This window comes from Atractosteus spatula, chromosome 14 (genome assembly GCF_055471065.1).
Source record: "Atractosteus spatula isolate fAtrSpa1 chromosome 14, fAtrSpa1.hap1, whole genome shotgun sequence".
In the NCBI taxonomy this organism is placed as follows: Eukaryota; Metazoa; Chordata; class Actinopteri; order Semionotiformes; family Lepisosteidae; genus Atractosteus; species Atractosteus spatula.
Window position 1 is genome coordinate 9,987,916 of NC_142719.1, and position 19,585 is coordinate 10,007,500.

At 38.1% G+C, this 19,585-nt stretch overlaps 1 protein-coding gene across 1 annotated transcript in view; it reads left to right on the forward strand.

Annotated features, from left to right (window-relative positions):
- The window catches only part of crybg2 (crystallin beta-gamma domain containing 2), a 62,030-nt gene that overhangs the window by 41,922 nt on the left and 523 nt on the right, over positions 1-19,585 (forward strand). The window contains exons 6-22 of the mRNA XM_088933252.1: positions 437-555; positions 2,255-2,414; positions 3,708-3,847; positions 4,495-4,621; positions 5,057-5,092; positions 6,150-6,286; positions 6,867-6,993; positions 7,643-7,788; positions 8,120-8,246; positions 10,418-10,450; positions 10,994-11,106; positions 11,590-11,719; positions 13,075-13,214; positions 14,150-14,273; positions 15,411-15,569; positions 17,899-18,058; positions 19,124-19,585. The exon at positions 19,124-19,585 is cut by the window's right edge and continues 523 nt beyond it. Of these exons, the coding sequence (XP_088789378.1) occupies positions 437-555; positions 2,255-2,414; positions 3,708-3,847; positions 4,495-4,621; positions 5,057-5,092; positions 6,150-6,286; positions 6,867-6,993; positions 7,643-7,788; positions 8,120-8,246; positions 10,418-10,450; positions 10,994-11,106; positions 11,590-11,719; positions 13,075-13,214; positions 14,150-14,273; positions 15,411-15,569; positions 17,899-18,058; positions 19,124-19,212 (2,067 nt within the window). The 3' untranslated portion in view covers positions 19,213-19,585. The remainder of the gene's footprint in view (positions 1-436; positions 556-2,254; positions 2,415-3,707; positions 3,848-4,494; positions 4,622-5,056; positions 5,093-6,149; positions 6,287-6,866; positions 6,994-7,642; positions 7,789-8,119; positions 8,247-10,417; positions 10,451-10,993; positions 11,107-11,589; positions 11,720-13,074; positions 13,215-14,149; positions 14,274-15,410; positions 15,570-17,898; positions 18,059-19,123) is intronic.

The following is a 19,585-nucleotide window of genomic DNA, read 5'->3' on the forward strand; positions in this document are numbered from 1 at the left end:
TTCTTGTGTGGTTCTTTTTTAAATAATCAGGGACTCTGAGAATTACATTTCATACTGAATAGTGCATAAATATGTTTTAAAAAATGATTATGCATAGAAGCATTAACTACATCATGCAAACTTAAGAGGATAAAGTATCACTGATAAAGTTCAGTGATAGTTGCCTTGCTCTTGGGTTTGGAGGTGTCAAACCCCTTTAGCATCGCTACCCTTTGGGTTTTACAGGGTCTAACATAAGCATTGGTCCCATTTGAAAGAAACAATATGATTGCTTGAGTGAAATTAAGTAATTTAGTGCAGTATTCCATTACTCCATGCTTCCTTCTCAGTAGTGCAGGAGAATGTTGTCCACTTTATAAATTCTGCAGCTGATTGTCCCACAAATCTCAGCGGTGTCTCATGTTGTGGTTTGTCTGATGTTTCCTGGATGCTGCAGCTGTTCATTTATGATCAGCCGGGGTTCTGTGGGGGGAAGATCGAGGTGCACAGTGACGTCATTGACGCCACCCCATGGGATTTACCAGAAACCATCTTCATCCGCGTGCTGAGAGGAGGGTGAGTTTGTTCTCTTTCCTACATAGAGCAACTGGCAAGAAATAGAGACAAAACCCCTTCATCTTGATCACATACAGTACTGTACAAAGCACCTCTACAGAGGCTTTGAGTGAATTAAAACAAGTAATCCAGTTACTGTACCTGGCAGCAAAGGACAGTTTGTCCCTGGTATATTGATGCAGTACATTAGATAACATCGTTCAGAATGTGTTTACTGTATATTTGTGGAACACAGCCTCTTGAGAAATGAAATCTCGCCCTTTTTTCCCCAAATGAGAACTTCATGTAAGCTCCATGCACTGAGCTTTGAAACTAGAAAAGATTAGATGATTAACAGGGGAAAAGAATGTGTCGAAATATTTGAGATGGGATCACCAGCTGTTTTGTTTGAGTTCTTTCAAGTTCATTTTCCATCATTTATTTATAGTTTTGGAGATAATTATGGAAAACTTTAAAATATATATTGCACACTATGAATTATAAATTAATGGCTTTTGTGTGTAAACAAAACATTACCTATAAAGTATTATACTGACTTACTACAATGTCATTGGTCGTTAGGCAACCTATCAAGGAGTGCCAAACTGCTTTGAGGCCTTTATATGTACAGTATACATGTGCATGTCTACATATTTTTAAATGAATACTTTGTATTTTTTGTAGAAACTTCAAAGAAAAATAAAAAAATTAGAATATGTTGATGAAGTATTCATTCATTTTGCAATGGCAAACCTAAATTTCTTCAGCTGCCCAAAACTATTTTGACAAGTCATACAATCAGTTGAATTAGTTCTGTGTGCCATAATAGGGGTTTAGTTTAGTTTAAAATTAATATACCTGTTGCTGTAAGGTTCCTCAGTCAGAACCATGAAGTTGAAGTTGAAGTTAAAGTTGAAGGAAGGCACAGATCAGAAGAAGGATAGAAAACACTTCAAAGTCCCTTAATATCCCTTTGATGCAAAGCTGAAGTAGAAGATATATTATAACACTGCCTAGAGCATGCTTCCCTCCAAACTGAGCCAAAGGAGGAAATGTGTTAGGGATGCAGCTGTGAGATCATCGGTGACTTTGAAAGGGTATTAGAATTCAGTGGCTGAGACAGGAGAAAATGTCCATGAGTCAAGTATAACATACAATATGAATGGGAAGAGGATGGTATGGTGGTGTGTTGCCCTGCAGCACTGGGGCCCTGGGTTCAAATCCAAGCTTGGGGTGCTCTCTGCATGGATTATATCTATTCTTCCGATTTTTGTCTGGTTGCTCTAGTTTTTTCCCCCACAGTCCAAAAACATACTGGAAGGTTAATACTTTTCACTGAATTGGGGAATCAGATGAGACTAATTTTAATGTTTAAAAGGAGTAAATTGCTTGAAAAATAAAGACTGAAAATAAAGAGCCCTTAATATGGCATAGTTAATGATACATTAGATGGTTCACGGATAAATTATAAGGTTAAGATGGGTTTTGCATGTCTTGTAGTGACATGTATTAACAGTAAATATTATGTCATAAATGTCACCAGAGATGCCAAATTTTAAGAGTGATTCTTTCCACCCTTGTACAATAATAAGGGTCTGATCTGAGATCAGAATGTATTCTTCATCAGATTTTTTTCATGTTTAATTTTAGTATCAATTGGTTACTAAATAACCCCTGCAACACAACAGTTTCAGTGTCTAATGTGTGCCTTGCCATCCAGGTGGGTACTGTATGAAAAACCCAACTTCAAGGGGGAGAAGATCCCTCTGGATGAGGGCGACACTGAGCTGACCTGTCCCTTTGGGCTGCCAGATGGACAGGAAGGAGAGCCACAGCTGAACAGGAAGTTTGTCATCGGCTCCCTGCGCAGAGCTGTCAGGGTGAGGCTTTCACTCCAAGCGTATATCCGGGAAATGATGCAATAGACCTTTATAAATTTACAATATAAACCATGTAAATTAAAATCATCAGATGTTATACGCATCTTAATTTGTGCATATTTTTGTAACACTGTTTATTATGAAATTTGCCTATTTACCCAGATCAGTCAGTTGAGAATACTCCTAATTTACAGCAATGACCTGTAGACTCAATTATACGAAAGGAAATTTACTACTGTTTGTAGTAAACAGTTATATTTATTATTGTTTTCCTATGCTGCAGTGTAGCAATGTAAATGAAGTTTCTTCCTCAAGAATATAACTGCAGCATTGCGTATTTACATGGGATTTGAAAATATCACCTTCCTGTTAAGACTCTAGAGGCCTTACTACTAATTACTATTTACTTGCCAAAATGTCTTATTATCCTGAATGTGGCAAATTGTTAAGACAAAATGTTGAAATTGTTTCAGTCAAGTAACACATACCGTATGTAAAGTTTAACTGAATACACCATACACATACAGCAGACACCAAACATAAATAAAACTTACATGTTTCTAGGTATTTTCAAGGGAGAAAAACTGAAAAGCTGATATTTAAAATGTTGTTTTTGAAGAATACACACGTTGTAATGTCTTTTGTGAGTGGAGAAAAACTGCAAACTGTACAGTGACTCTGCTCTATATTTACTTACCACCACCACAAAATGGCACTGGCTGGGAAATTGTATTTGTCTTCTGGATGCCAGCTTACATTATGCGTCACACAAGAGAAAAAATATTTTTAACAACAGTTGTAAACTTATTATCCTTACTTGTAAGAGGAAGTAGACAGAGAGCAGTGTGTGAAAATCACATCACAAATAAGAAAACTACCCAGTAAATTATCACATAACCAACAGATTATCATGAAACAGAGACCAGACAAAGTCATTTTGATTGAGAAAGTATCTGTGTTGCTCTAATGGTTACTGGGACCAGCATTAGGGATCACTCTCACCACAATTAATTACAGACCAAAAAACATCTGAACCTGTAGCATTCATATCTTCCTCCTAGACTCCTTTACTGCAGGAACCATTGGGATCCCCACAATCTCCATCCTATATACTGATAATACCGATATACTGTCAGTGTGCATGTATTATACAGTTCATCATGTGGCACTCAAGGGCTATCACAAGAATGCACGGCATGACTGTATGTTTTTGTCACAGGCTGCGTCATTACAATTACAGATTCCATTATAATTGTTATTACATGTAACAAGGGTTTCCTTCTGGAATTTCAGGATTACAGTGTTCCTGAAATCTGCCTGTTCCCAGAGGAGAATGCAGAAGGGAAGAAAGTGATATTTCGAGACACCTCGGAGGATGCCCGGATTTTTGGGTTCCCAATAAAAACCAACTCCCTTATTGTGAATGCTGGGCTGTAAGTATGCAGGGAATCCACTTTCACCAATTCAAATGCTGCGTCATGCGTAGTGCTTGGTGGAACTTTTCATCTCAAAAGCCATCGTGCATTAATTCACTCTTATGAAACTGATAACAAAATATAGTAAAGTAATAATAATAACACTTGCCTAAATGATAAGAGACTCTTTTGGACAATCAATAAGAGTGTAAAGATAAGGATAACTGTGATGAAAGTAAATTAAACTAGAAGAAACTGTCATTCAGTATAGATACCTTTGTATACATTACCAGACAACAAATATTGTTTTTCTCATCAAATCAACTTTCAGGTGTTTTGAATGATTCCATGCTGATTCCTGCATATAACCTTTGCAGGGGCTAAGCCATGTTTCAGAGAATGTCTCAATGGACAGCTTTCTGAAATGTGTTAATTCTTCCTCATGAACAATGGAGTTGTCATGGTCAAAGCCATTTGAATCAATGTGTGGCAGGTTGGGGCACGGTTGATCAATCTAGCCATTTTTTTACTGTAGATTTATGCAGCTAAGTTGCTTGTCAAAATGTCCTGGGCACCCATTAGATTGTGTCTTAATCCCAGGCTGTAGGTTTTTTACTGTGATGCTCTGTCATTTATCACAGCATGTCCTCTGTCCTGTTCCATAGGTGGTTGGTGTTTTCCAAACCATTCTTTGAAGGGGTCCCACGAGTACTGGAAGTGGGAGGGTACCCTAACCAGGAGGCTTGGGGTGCTACTGAACCATATGTGGGCTCCCTTCACCCACTTAAAATAGTAAGTCATCATCACACATTTAAGGAGAGCCACATTATTTCCATGCCTTGCTCCCAGTTTCCTAGTTTTTGGCAGCTGGTGTACACTTAATTGCATTGTTGCAGCAGTTGAGAAAATAATTATCTTTCTACTGTTTCTCATGATCATTTATGGCTAGGACAGGCTGAAATCACTTAAGAGGAGCTCTATTTCCAAAAGAACAATATTAACGAATTCTATTAATCAATTGAGCAAAAAGAACCCATAATATTAGAGAGACAAACAGAATGGGTATGGAATTAAGTTTAATGTCGATGTAGGTGTGAGAGTAAATTATTAAACATAGCCTACACAGAGCTATATAGTTTTTATTTGCACTGATGTATTTGGTTGCATGTTCATCCCAGTATGCATTATTTGAAAGCATAACTGTCATGGTTTTTAATGTGATTGCAGGCTGAGCCAAAGGTGGAGAAACCTAATGAACCAAAGGTAAGACCTCCCAGCATTGCTGTTCTTAACAGCATTCCACAGCAAGGGATATAAATCTTTAGCAAAATACCAAACATACTGATATCTTAAATCTTTTTTTATTAATTTGCTTTTTTCACTCTTTTAGATACATTAAGGCACAATGCTCAGTTTACATGTCACTGTGCTGAAGAGGTAGTATAGTATGGGCTACCTTCTTCATTCCATTCTTTAGCTACTTAAACCTTTTAATATCTTCCTGCATACTGTATGCACCCAATGAGTCTCTCAAGGCATTCTTTAGGGATCTTGCTGCCTAGTTCTAGCAGCACAAATAGAAAGCAAGAAATGTTCTTAGTGTAAAATGTAAGGAAAGGTGAGGGGGAAATGTAGTGCTGAAAAAGCATTAACACACTACGCTTTAAGAAGCATCATACTTTATTGCAATAAGCTGTGTACTGTAGAATACCTTATTGGTCATTCTGAACTTTACTTCCCCCAACTAAAGTTTTCTGAATATTTCCAAAACCACTTCGTAGATATAAATGTTGGTGCCCTACACTTTAAAGCAGGGTGATTTACAATAAAAAAGTGTGAAACTGTTAAATTACTAATAAAGAATCCTTTCATTTTACTGAACACTTACTGAAAAGTAGCACTTAAAAGATTCTAATGCATTAGTGTCTGTGGGGCCATAGACATTGCAGGTGTACTTTTTGTACCCCTTTGGCGATCTTCCAACTGAAAAATTGATAACCTATGCTTAACAGCACATATGTGTGGATATTATGTATTTCAGCTGCTTTATGTTGCACTTTTGAAAGTTTTACAGTATCTTGCCCCTGACCTGTGATCTATTAGCATTTCTCAGAAGTAACACACTTGATTTTAGTTCATTGTAAAATAGATAGGCTTACATATTCATAATCATTTCAAAACCATAATCTTCCAGAAAATGTTTTGTAAAATAAAGCATGTAAAAGTCATTTTGAATGAACTGTAATTTTCTAAACTGTTTTGCTACAGTAGCAGTGCTGCATTGGAGCCTCCAGCTCTGTAACTGCTCCCTCTGTTTCAGATAATAATCTATGAGAAATCGTACTTCACGGGGAAGAGTCGGGAGATTTACACGAACACCAGGGATTTCATGACCAGGGTGGACAAACAGAATGTCTTCATGTACAGCGCTGGCTCCATCAAAGTCCTGGGTGGAATGTGAGTGACAGTTAATTCTTTAAAAGATAAAGCCTGTTTTTAAAAATGTTCTACTTTACTTTGACTATTGTAACAGTCAAAGATGTTCAATTTAAAGTCACGTCAAATATAATGTATTTTTCGCGTGCTGCAAAGGGAAACTGCTTTGTGTGCTTCCATCAGGTCTTTCAAGTAACAGCTGGACGAGATCCTTTAATCGATTAACGTCCGTGAATGATATAAGAAATCTTAAACAGATTGCCCCCTGGGGTAGATGTTTAAATGCCACTGGGGTTCATTTAGTCCTTTGATCAATTCATTATCTGTGTATCTATAACTTGATCCTCTGCAGTGACTGTGTGGTATCAGTATAGCATAGTGGTTGAGTAGTTAACTCTGGACTGGTGATTGGAATGTTGTGGGAATAAATCCCAGGTGAGACACTCCTGTTTCCCCCCTGATCAAGTTACTTCGCTTCAGATTGCTTTAGTAGGCTGCCCAGCTTTATAAATGGGTACCAACGTGTTAAAGGTTTTGTTGGATAAAAGTGTCAGCCAAATCAATAGTAATTGTAACATGTCCTGATTCTTTCTCTCCTCAGCTGGGTGGGTTATGAGAAGGAGGGATTTCGGGGGCACCAATACCTGCTGGAGGAAGGGGATTATCATGACTGGAGGGTGTGGGGGGGCAGCAACTCTGAGCTACGATCCCTGCACCTCATCAGAGCAGTGAGTCCATTCATTAGGCTTAATTAAAAATACACAGAAACTGAGATTAGCAATTAGACTTATAAGCATATGTCAAGCTTTGTAACGCTTGTATTGGAAACTGTACCTATCAAAATCAGTCTCACAAAACCATTTGCAATATACCACATGAATTTAGTAGTTCGCTAATTCTTTGGTCCAAAGGTTGTTATGATCACTGAGTACAAAAAAAGGTTAGAAACCTGCACCCTATGATATCTCAAAAGCTAAGCAAGGCTGCAATGTAGTGGTGTTAATGGAACAGTAGGTGGCACTCTTTTCTCTGAACAGACGTGTCCAACTCCTCTAGGATAACAATGAAAACACTGTGAGTCAGTGTGCAGAAGGTGTTTAAATGATCTCCTCTTAATACTTTGGGTATTTAAAGATTCCATAGCATGTGTGGTTAAAGCATTTTCATAGGCAAAAACAAAATCAGATATCAAAACCTCACTAAGACACTGTTAAAAACCATGGCATTCATAAACCACTAATCTAGCAGACACAGCAGTACATGGGGTTGAAATGAGCTGCACATCCAAAAGGGAAGAGGGACAGGAAACACACTTATCAATAAAAGCTGTGGTTCTAAAACTGATCCATAACTTTATTACCCATCAACTTGTTCCAGGATTTCTCAGATCCCATGATGATAATGTTTGAGGAAAGTGAGAATGAGGAAGAGCCCAAGACTTTTGAAGTGACAGAGGCTATCCCAGATGTGGAGCTCTTCGGATACCAAACCATAACTCAGTCCATTCATGTTCTGAGTGGAGTGTAAGTGCTGCTGTGGCAGAGTGAGCCGATTGCAGAATTTGAGCACTATGCTTTTGAACTGAAATCCTGCTTTAAGCTGAATAATCTGGTAGAGGCAGCTCCTCACTTAAGAAATATGCAAACAGAAATACTGTAAATGGAATAAGCTGATAAAACAAAAAATAAACTGGAAGAAATGAACTTGTCAAAACCTGACCATCCAAATGAGGAGAAACTTACCTCATTGATGATCAGAAGGTCCCTCATTTTTGGGATATGAGGCAGAACATGTCTTAGAAAACCAGAGAAAATAAAAGCACTGTATACGCTGACTGTGCCCTCATTTCCCCAGGTGGATAGCCTACTCCCATGTGGACTTCTCTGGAGATCAGTACATACTGGAGAAAGGGTTCTACAACAGCTGTCAGGACTGGGGAGCCACTGATTGCAAGATCTGCTCAGTCCAGCCTGTCCTGCTGGTAAGAAGAGATGTTATTGCTAAGGGGAGGGCCTTGCCGCTTCTAAGTAAGGGTTTCTTAAATCTGGGGTGTGACCTGATGTTGTGTGGTCACAGCCTCCCAAGGGAGCTCATGCAGAACAGCCTTACCTATAGTCACCAGGTTTGACTGAGTATTTTCCCAAAGACAACTGCAAAGCAGATGCAGTCTATGCAGGAGTGTACTTACAGTATGTACCTCATAACCTTCACTATCCAGGCTCAGTATTTGCCCTCCTGAATGCAGGCTTGAAACTTCAAATGTTGCACATTAGAACAATTGCCTTAATTTCTCCTAAAATGCAGTGGCACTGCTTTGTAATGGCACATAATTCTTTATTACAATTTCAGAGATCATACAGCAGTAGCACAGAATCCTTATGAATCATTAAGGAAACATACAAATACAAATACACATCTTTTCCAATGTGCTTGAAAGTGCACTATGATACAGTATATACAAGAGGAAAAACCAAACTCCCACCCCTCCGTTTCCTAGGACACATGTAGGACAGTCCCTTAAGTTTTCTTTTTGTACATGAATATTATTATTAAATTACACATTTTATCATTAGAACAAGCATGTATCATTGACAAATAAACTTACACAAAACTGTGCATCATTAATACTGTAAAATTTTAACAATACTGCTCAATGAAGTAAACAGTATCTGTTTCAAATACCCAAGATACTATTTCCCTTGGGCAAACTGTAAGCAAAATGATTTATTTTTTATGATTGTGTATTTTTACCATGCTGTGCCCACAGGGCAAGCAAGTACAGTTAACAGCATTAATAGGTTTAATAATTCAATGAATATCTTTGAGTTACCTGATGCTAATGAGTGGTCTAACAGAAATTGTTACAAAAAAGAAAATTAGAGATATGTCTGAGATACATACTGTATATCACTTAAATGCATAAGATTAATATGTGGAATAGTTTTGATATTTTACCTTGATTCTTAGAGAGTAGTAGGGCCACAAAAATTGTTTCCCAAATAATAAGATCTTTTTCGAACCCATTGTGAAAAAACACTTTGGCTATGCCTACAGTAAGTTAACAAGTACAAAAAATATGGTTTTGGAGCCAAAGAGCTCTAACATGGATCTGGCAGCCAGGTCTCGAGGCTTTCGAACTTTGTACTCTACAGTATTTTACAGTGATGTAAATTGCCAAATAATTTGCTTGAATGTCCTGATGGGAAAATAAAACATAAGTAGGTTGTTTCAATTTCTGTGACATTAATTTAAGGTTATTACTCGTTGCAAGGCAACTCAAGCAGTGTAAATATGTACACAATGAGGCATTACTTTTAATGTGCATCAATATTTTACGGCAGATACTCTTTAGACGTCTGTATTGAAAATTTAACTATTTGTTGCACTTCACAATATCCTTTAAATGCTGTTATATATCCAAATGTGTGGTGTGCCATTTTGTGCCACTTTAACCAAGTATAGGAGACATAAGTCAGACAGCTAAAACTGCCACAAAATCCTTTTGTTTCGGTGCAATCAACTCAGTTTCAAATGTTCAGAAAAGGGAAGGTCAAAAAGGCTTTGAGCTTTAGTAGGGGCACTTTCAGAGTGGCAGGTACTGCAGTGCCAAGCACTGTAGTGCTAGGTCTGTGCTACAAGATCTTATTCCTTGTTTTGAATATTCAGCCTATACAGTACATAGAGAAATGAAGTTCAAGATTAAAGTAAACTTAAGAGTTGCCAGTGACCTCCATTAATACAATGATATCATAATGTTAACATTAATACAATGTTATTATCAAGAACTTCAATATAACCCTTTATCGCTTATTAATTTTCATGCCTCATGGAAAGTTTATTTGGATCTCACAATAGCACCAGTGATATCAGCATCATTCCCAGATACATGGAAGACTGTTGATCACACACACAGTCTTTCAAGGCCCTAACTATGCCCATCAGATTCTTTTCGACTGTAGATTCTTACTCACTTTCTCATTTCCAGCGTGACATTTCTGTCACTACTAGCACTGGTATTTTTTCTGTAGCTTCTGCCACAATGCTATTATTTCTACTACTAAAGGACATTTAGTGTTGAGACTGCTGTTGTTTTTTCTTATTTTGTGCTGTAAGGTTTACCTTTGAAAGATGGATTTTGTATTTGCTTTTCAGGCACCAAGAGAAAGTCAAGACTTCAAGAATGAGGTAAAATCAGATTTGCCAGCCAGTGACTATTCCTACTTGGGCTTGAAAAGACAGTAGATGATTTTGTTTAACAGTGTATCTTAAGGCAGATTTATAATAATGTAATAACACTAGACATTAAAGAATATATGACAGTCACTGGCTCAGATAAGATGAGCAAATAACCCATTTTACAGATAAATATTTAAGTACTGTTGTGTTGCTCAACGGTGATTCTATATATGTTCGAAATTTGATTTGTGGGGTTCTGATGTCCTCATCTTCATGACCAGTTCCTCCAGTCATGTGGGTTCAGGCCACATTTGTGTGACCGATTGCCTGTGCTGTGACTACATTAATGTTAGGGCTAACCCATACTTACTACCCAAAAAACTGTCAAGTCCAACAACAAGAAATAGAATGTATAAAATAAAGTCATATAACAGTAGGATGCAGAGAGGAGAAGACTTTTTTAAATATCTAAAATTTGTTCCCAATGTCTCAGTTGATCTGGTAATCTCAGATTTTGTTTTGCTAAGTGGAATCTCCCTGTCTCCTGTATAGATCCTCTTGTTCTCAGAGCCTGAGTTTCGGGGTAGTAGCCAGTCTTATGATGAAGATATCGAAGTTCTGCCTGACTCCTTTCAACCTCAGTCCTGCAGGGTGTTGGGTGGGAGGTAAGAGAAAGGATCTGTGGAAAATCCTGAGTGGGCCAGTTTAATTCGAAAGGAATTGACAGTTTATCATTAGTGGTAACCTTGTCATATAAATTAGAAACCTAAATGTGTTTCATACATCTTGTCTCTTCAGATAGGAAACAAATTAAGTTTATGTTGCAGTGACAAAGTATATTTTTCATTTTAAAACCTTAGTAATTTCTAAATTACATAGTACTATTTTGTGCATTGGTATGATTGAAATATGGTTAAAATACAGCTTTAAATAGATAAAATTGTATTACAAACCCATCTTATACAGTATGTGTATATGTATATAAACTCAATAGTAAGTACAACCAGTATAGCATTCTGCAGTGTAGTACACTATTGTAGTAACATCATTCTGATGGTCCCACCTGCTGTTGTATGGGAATATCCTACAGCTCAGCTCATATTTGTCCTGGCAGTGTTTCAGGTCTGACATTTGTCCCCTCTTGGCAGCTGGGTGGTGTATGAGGGAAGAGAGTTCTCAGGAAACCTGTATGTCCTGCCAGAGGGTGAATACCCAGACTTTGCCAGTATGGGCTGTCCCCCCAGCACCGTCATTCGCTCCATCAAAACTGTGCCCATTGTAAGTATCCCATAGGCTTCTCCCACACTTTGTTTTTGCTTTTCCTTTCCCCCTCAACATTTAGTTTCTCTAATTAGATTTCATTAGTGTGACTGGCTTAGTCCCTACCAACAATACTGTAATCGATTGTACTATATGTCCCCCGGAACCGCCCGAGGGACCAAGCGTTTCACGCACTAAATCAATAATTACTTAAGACAAACATCACATTTCATAGGATTTCACCAATAAAACTACAAAATATTTACAGAAAACCTATCAATATCAATCGAAAATAGACACCCGGAGCATCACAAAACCGTTTTCAGAACCGAAATACACCAAGGCAATTGATCATAATAACACTTTTTATCTGATGATCCACTTCAGCAAACTTCCAAAGTGTGTCGATAAGTAATCAACAACCCAGCAAAACATTACATCAAAAACCAGCAAAAAAATGTATATATTCCATGTTTTTACCTTGTTCAGGGAATCCGTAACACCAGAAATATATCCACAAACGGCTAACTTTATTCATCTCCAGACTTGGAAGAAACAGAGTTATTGGCTATTGGAACTGAGTTTGAAACTGACAGCCTCGACAAAGCTGGTCTGATTGGTGGATATTGCTGTCATTCATTGTATTTTCAGCCATTCAGAGCCCTTAGGGGATGGGACTTCCTCTGGGACTCTGACTGCATTCTAACTATATTCCAGCTATCCATTATTGGCACAGCAGGTGGTAATTAATCAGATTCTTATCAGTGGTCATTTTTTCACACATGAAGGACATTCTAGAGTTTTTTTTAATGCCTAACAGCAGAAAAAGTATCTTTAGCAGTGCCTTTACACATTTTTATCTGTCCCAAATTGTTATCCAAGCTAGTAGACACCTAGGGCAAGGCCTACAAGCGTATCTATTTGGCAGGCCCAAAACGTGAAACAAAAATCTTTGAAGACAGAAAAATATTTTGCCTGCTGTTTTTTCTGTATATTTTGTCTGCTGAGTGGATATATTAAGTGATATAATAAATGTGATCGTTTACACTTAATGCCAAGGGGGTTCAATTTAAGACTTGAACCAGGCTACTGCTATGTTCTGCTGCAGAGATATAACAAAATGTTTAAGGGGAGAAAATCCTGCTATCTTCAGATGAGAATAAAAACACTTTTTTTTCTTGATGAAACCATCTTAAAGCACTTCACAAAGTGTCATTTTGAAACAGGACATGTACAAATGCATTAAACAGGTCCCTATTCAGTGTCTTTCCTGGTTTTTAAGATGATGAATACAGAAATAGACCAGCATCGAACAGTGATACCTATCTCTGGGACTGGCCAGGCCTGACAGTCTTTTCTCTCTCTCTGGTCAGATGTTCACAGAGCCCTCCATCTCACTGTTCAGCCTGGAGTGTTTCGAGGGCAAAGAGATTAGCCTGACCTCAGAGGTGTTGAGTCTTCTGGCAGAAGGATTCAACAACCATGTCCTGTCTGTACGAGTCAACTCCGGCATGTGCGTACCGATGCTCAGCGTTGAGTTTTGAAATTAACAGCCTTTTCTTTCTTTTTCTCCTATTGTCTGTAATATCCAATGATTTCCTTTTGATTGCTTGATTCCATTTGAAAGCTTAATCTTTACTATGATCATATCTACCTCTGGAATTCTTCATAGGCTTTATCTTTCTACCTAACAGAGTTTGTCATGTTCTTATTTGTTCAAATCTAAGTGTCTTTACACAGCTGTACCTTAAGCAGAGTTGCAGGGAGTGCAGGCCAACTGAGAAAAATGGCCGACTGAGCACACCTAAAAAGGCAAACATGTCTCAGATTAAGTATTTGGATTGTTAATGTTGTTAGGGTGTAATTAGGAGGTATTAACCCACCACTAGTCATGTCACCAAAACATATAATACACTTACTGCTCGGGTGTGGTGTGTTATATGTTTGTATTATTATCATGTTTAATGATTAAATAATGATTGTGCTGGAGGAAGTGCGGTCCTTCAGATGAGACATTAAACAGAGGTCCTGACTACCTGGCCATAAAATATCCCATATTTGCACTGGTCATGAGAGTAGGTGTGTTAACTGTGGTTAACTGGGCTTGCACGATCTGACCTCCCTAAATTTCCCCTTTATGCAGCTGGTGAACTAATTTCTCACTTCTCTACCTGATTTGCTATAGTGAGGCTTCTGGTACATAATGACTGCCATTTCACTTTACTGCGTTTTTTTAAATTTGTTTGCTAGTAGCTAATCATTCCCAGAACGCAGTGCATACATTTCTTGTAAGAGCCCACATTGAAAGATTTACAATAACTGGATTACATCTCCTTCAATTCCAAGTTATTTTGGTGTTCTATATTTCTGGACTGAAGACTGCCTCGAAGGTTTTGTCAGAACTTTCCTGTGTGCTGAGACACTGATTTTCACTTTTCTCCACGTCAGATGGGTTATATGTGAGCACAGCAACTACAGGGGACGTCAGATCCTGGTGGAAACCATTGAGATAACCAACTGGCATAAGTTCAGTGAGCTCTCCAAAATGGGGTCACTATACCCTGTTCCACAGGTTAGTGCTCAGCTATTGTCAACACCGAGGCATTAGAACTTGAAACATCTACTGTGAAAAACTGTGCCTGTTTGTTGGTCTATATTTTGCATTATACACAATATTCATTAATTAATTTAATATTCATTCAATATTCACAATTCATTACACCTGTGTGATGTTCCTAGACCGTAGTGCTGTTCCCATATTCTAAAAGACATATTATCAATGGATCCCAAAAGATTTTGAACCTCTGGTCTCACTCATTGACTTAATACAGTGTAAATACCCTTCTGTTTAATGAAATAAGAAAGAGCAATTAAGAAATTAACAGTACTCTCTCCAAAACAATATCCATTCTCATGTATAAAATAGTGTCACAGACCAAATAGATAATTAGCCAAGAAAAGCAACCAGGAAAACAAAAGAATTTTCTTATGAGCAAGTTTAAAGACATAACTACTGTACTGAATACATTAGCATTCAAGTGCTTGAATGATTAAATATTTCATATTTTGCTTCTCATGCCTGACATTCCATTCAGCATATACATGCTAAACAGAACTACAAACCTTCAACAACAAGGAAAAAGTTGTAAACAAGGTTGTGTTGCATCTGGAGAGGTTAAGCCAGAAAAACAGCCTTGCTACTACATGTGGTGTATAAGAAGGGTCAAATACATTCAGGAATCAAATCCAGCCTAAATGCAACTAACTTGCATAAGTACGCATTACAGCCAGTAATTAAGCTTAGAGATGAACAGCATCAAAACATAGTGTATGCAATTAAACAACCACTTCAAGAGCCTAATAGCACTTGGTATTGTGTGTTTCCATATCTCCACACTTTAATTAGGAATATTTTTGAATGTTATACAAATGAATATGATTATGTTGTATATTTGTATTGTATATATTTTAATTCTGTGAATAAATAGATATGTATGAAATGTACAATTGTATGAAAATATAAAAATAATCACTGAATTTCAGCATAGAGCTCAGTTCACCATCAGTGGAAAGCCTTTATTGGAAAATGTGAGGTCCCTCATTCTGTTTTTCTGATGTGACTGATGTTGATTGCTTCTGGAATGCACTCATACAGCTGCATGTGTGCCCATAGTCACCTGTTTGTCTCTCTTTGGGCTGGAAATTACAGAAACGTTACTTCTTCCACATCAAGAACAAGGAGCGAGGCCACTACATGTCCATCCAGGGAGATGTGGCAGAAATGAAGTCAGGCCGGGTGGTTGTCACAGAGCACATTGAGGGCCTGAGCCATGTCTGGTATTATGAGGATGGGCTTATCAAGAACAAGGTACCGTGACACCTCACTGAGTGTGCTTTAACAGGATATTTAAAATAGGAGGGTCCAGGACAGCAGACACAGCCGTAAAGTAAAAAACAAAAAAGGTGCCCTTTGTTTATAATGAGGGAAACCAAAAGTACACCCAAAAAAAACAAACAACGTCCTTGCTTCGTTATTTATTTTCTGACTGACTTTCAGTCCCTAACAGGACAGCTAAGCTTGCTGTCTTGCTTCCTCCCCAGACATCTCACAAAATTCAGTCTCTCCCTCTGACTCTTCACAAAACCCAGCCTCTCTGAGACTTTCAAACGCTCTCCAAAAATCTCAAACTCAACTCACAAGTTCCGCAGTCCCATGGTCAGCCAGTTTCCTTTAACCGAATGGAGCATACACAGGACCTGCCTCCCGACCTGCAGGTAGCAGACATCACTCACTGAGCCCAAAAGCCTCTGCTTTTTGTAGTGTCACTTGGCCAATTGTCTTCCAGCAAATGGTCAGGTATCTGAGGGCAGCTACTGTAAGCTCATTCCCCCCAGTTTTCTGAGGAATGCAGTTCAGACAAAGCCTCCATCTGTCTGAACTTGCTGCCCTCTCACAGTACCCAATTGGGAATTCAAGAGTCAGTCATTTCCCAGCCAGGTACAGTACTGTAGCTGTGCAGAATTGGGCCAGGACTTTCTTCAGCCCTCAGTAGCCCTCAATTCCTGCAGCGTCTAGGGTGCCTGGAGGCATGAAGGGGATGACAGTTTAAGATGCTCAACTCTTCCAGTCGGTGCTACCTCTTCTGTCAGTCAGTGTCTGGTTTGCAGTGCAATAACAGACAAATGACTCAGTCAGTGGGCAGGTCATATCTGCTCTTCCTCAGATATACCATACTTTGATAGTCCATCAGAGTTTTGTGCTGGGAGCTGAAACATAAAAAGGATCTGAAGTTCCACATTACGTGGGCATGAAACGAAAAAAGAAAAAGAAGGCGGTTCACGTTTAGCATGACTGAATCATATTTGTTTGATGGTTGAGACTGCTTGATCATACAAGTTAATTCATCACACAGTTAAAACACTGGTTGTACCAAATCCTTGCAGTGGCATGGACTGTATGTTCTGAGTTTGAGTAACATGTACAACAAGATGTCAGCATATAATATACAAATAACTGCTAATGAAGTGCTAATGTTTTGTACTGATAGTAACATCACAGTCCAGATGTGCTGTGCTCCCAAGCACCACAACTGAAGAACAGCTGCATAGAACACTTTCACATTCTAAAGACATCTAGAGAAGCATTTTATTTTATGTGGAAATGGATTGATATCATCAGCTTGGTGCAAGAAAAGATTGTGTATGAAGAAGAGTGCATAAATATTGTCACCTACTGATACACTGTCCTTTATATAAATTCCTATGGCTTCTATGATAGTAAATATGAGAGTGTAACAAGGAAGTTTCAGCCTTATTTTTTCTATTGAAGAGACTGTTTTACTTTTTGCTGTGGTGTAATGTGTAATTTGCATATCTATAAAATGTGAATAAAATGAAAGGATAGTTCCTGAAAATAATATTTTCAGACACATTTTAAATGGTGATAAACAACAAATTTGACTGTTACTGTCCGCTCTATCATTTAATTTAATTATTAAAGTGTAACATGCTATTGTACTGATCTCAGATAACATAGCTTTATATTTGTTTTTAGCAATCCAAAACTGCTCCTTAGCCTCTAAAAATTTGTAACAAACGTCAACCTGAATATTGGCGCTACCAATATGGTTATATACTTTAATGTGATAAGTACATATCTGTTTTATGTTTTAAATAACATATATTATTAAAACATGCACATATTTGATGAATAATAAGTAATGTTTATGTTGGGGTTTTTTCAAAAGAACTTTTCTAGCAAAACCTTAGTGATAAAACTGAACACTGCTGTGCGTGAAGAAGCTTAAATGTCAACAAAACCTGCAAAGTGTGACATGATGTGACATTGACCTGTTGCTGAAGTATTCAGTGCCCTAAATCAGTATTTGCTGGAAGCACCTTTGACAGCAATCGCTTGTACAATTAATTTGCGGATAGGTCTCTAGCAGCTTGGGTTGGTATACTTTGCCTTTCCCTGTGCTACTGAGGTAGAATCCAGGTTTGACATGACCCTTATTAGGATTGAGTGGCTTTTCTGATGGATATAAATCACACAGGCTTTTGCATTGCCTTTTAAGCTGGATTTCTAATAGAAATGAGGTACAGTACCAGGCTTTTAAAACACAGTGATGTAAGGCTTAGTCATGCTAATCACAACATAATTCTACCCAGCTTTGACAAGCTTTTATGTTTCCCAGCTGGCTCCCACAATGAGCCTGCAGGTGATGGGCAATGCGGAACAGGGTGCCCGGGTGGTACTGTGGTCGGAGAGCCGAATGCCCAAGCAGACCTGGAATGCCCAGCTTAGTGGGTGCATTGGGAGTCGGATTTTCCAAGGAATGGTGCTCGATGTAAAAGGTGAGCTTCACCCAGCTGCTCCCATGAAATGAAATCTGGATTCCTGTTCCAAAATAGTGGAATAGGACACAAAGAGCTTAATGGATTTATCTACTATATATGTATCTCATATCTGTTCTAAGGAAAAAATAGGAGGATATTCTGCCCTTCTTGCTCAATTGAATGCTGGTAGCTTTTCAATTCTAGAATTTCATCAAATCGTTTCTTGAAGGACCCCAGAGGAAGAGATTCAACAAATCATTAAATAAAACTCTATGACTAATAAAATGCAGAAGATCGTATAGCCACCAGTAATTTGTTTTTTCCTTGGCTAGAACTTGAAATCAGAGAGTGTTGTTCATCAGAGAATCAGAGAACTGTTTGTTGAATTTAAGATGAATATTTTTTTAGATTTAAAAATGCAAGACATATGAGCAAATGTATCTAAATATTTTGCTCCAATAATTCTTGCACTACTGTATATTTTAAAATAAAATAATGGGTGAATAGGCCCTGCCAGCATTGACATCCTGTGCCTAACTATACAGTACAATGTACTGTGTCTGTACTCTACATGATTTGCTTAGGAGTAATCATGCTTAGTAATTAGCAACACCTAATACAATGGCCATCTGTGTTTGGTAGTCAAAATACTGTAAATGTTGATAACTCTTTATTTGAATGTTTCTGCATAATGGCTTCACAATGGCTATACAAGACATTATAATCACATGCATGATTTATAAAAGCAAGCACAAAAGGCATAACCTGCGAAAAAGAGGTCATCACATTTGTTTTAGCATTAATTAGAGTGCTTGGCATAATGCATGTGACATTCACTCTACTGTATGTCATGTGGTATGTTGTCTTTTGCTTATGTCCCTTTAAAACATTATGCATGTGATTATAACATTTTGTATAGTAGTTCATAAGAATTATGAAGCCATTATGCAGCAACATTTACATAAAGCATTACCTAAATGTTTTATATTTGCTTTAGGCAGTGTTAGATGACAAAAATAGCAGAACCGACACAGTATTGTTATTTGTGTGTTCTGAGATCCTGTTCTCTCTCTGGCATTGCAGGGGGCAGGACCTACGACAAGGATCATGTAGTGATCTGGCAGGAGAGTGGGGAAAGGCCTTCTCAGCAGTGGGAGCTACAGATCTTGTAGAGCACACTGATGGAAATCTGAGGAAGGAAGGAAGATCAGGCCCAGAGAAGGATTAGTGTCATTTTCCTTAAAACTAAAGGTCCTGGTCCTGGAAGGAGCAGAAACTGTTTACATTGGACTTACATTGGACCTCTCAGATCTCAGTGGAGCTGGACACAGTACCCGGCCGAGGTGCAGGTTTAACCTCTGTCTCTAGTACGAGTGTGAATTCTATAGGGAGAAATGGCCAAGCGAGTAACAGGTTACACGTTTGAGCTGCTGGATGAAATCAAAGGATGTGAGCACTATTCTCCTGCCTCCTATTACAGATCCCTGTCAGCAAAGCTTTTTGAAGAATTATATCAGTATCTTCAAAATAGAGAGGGTCTTTAAA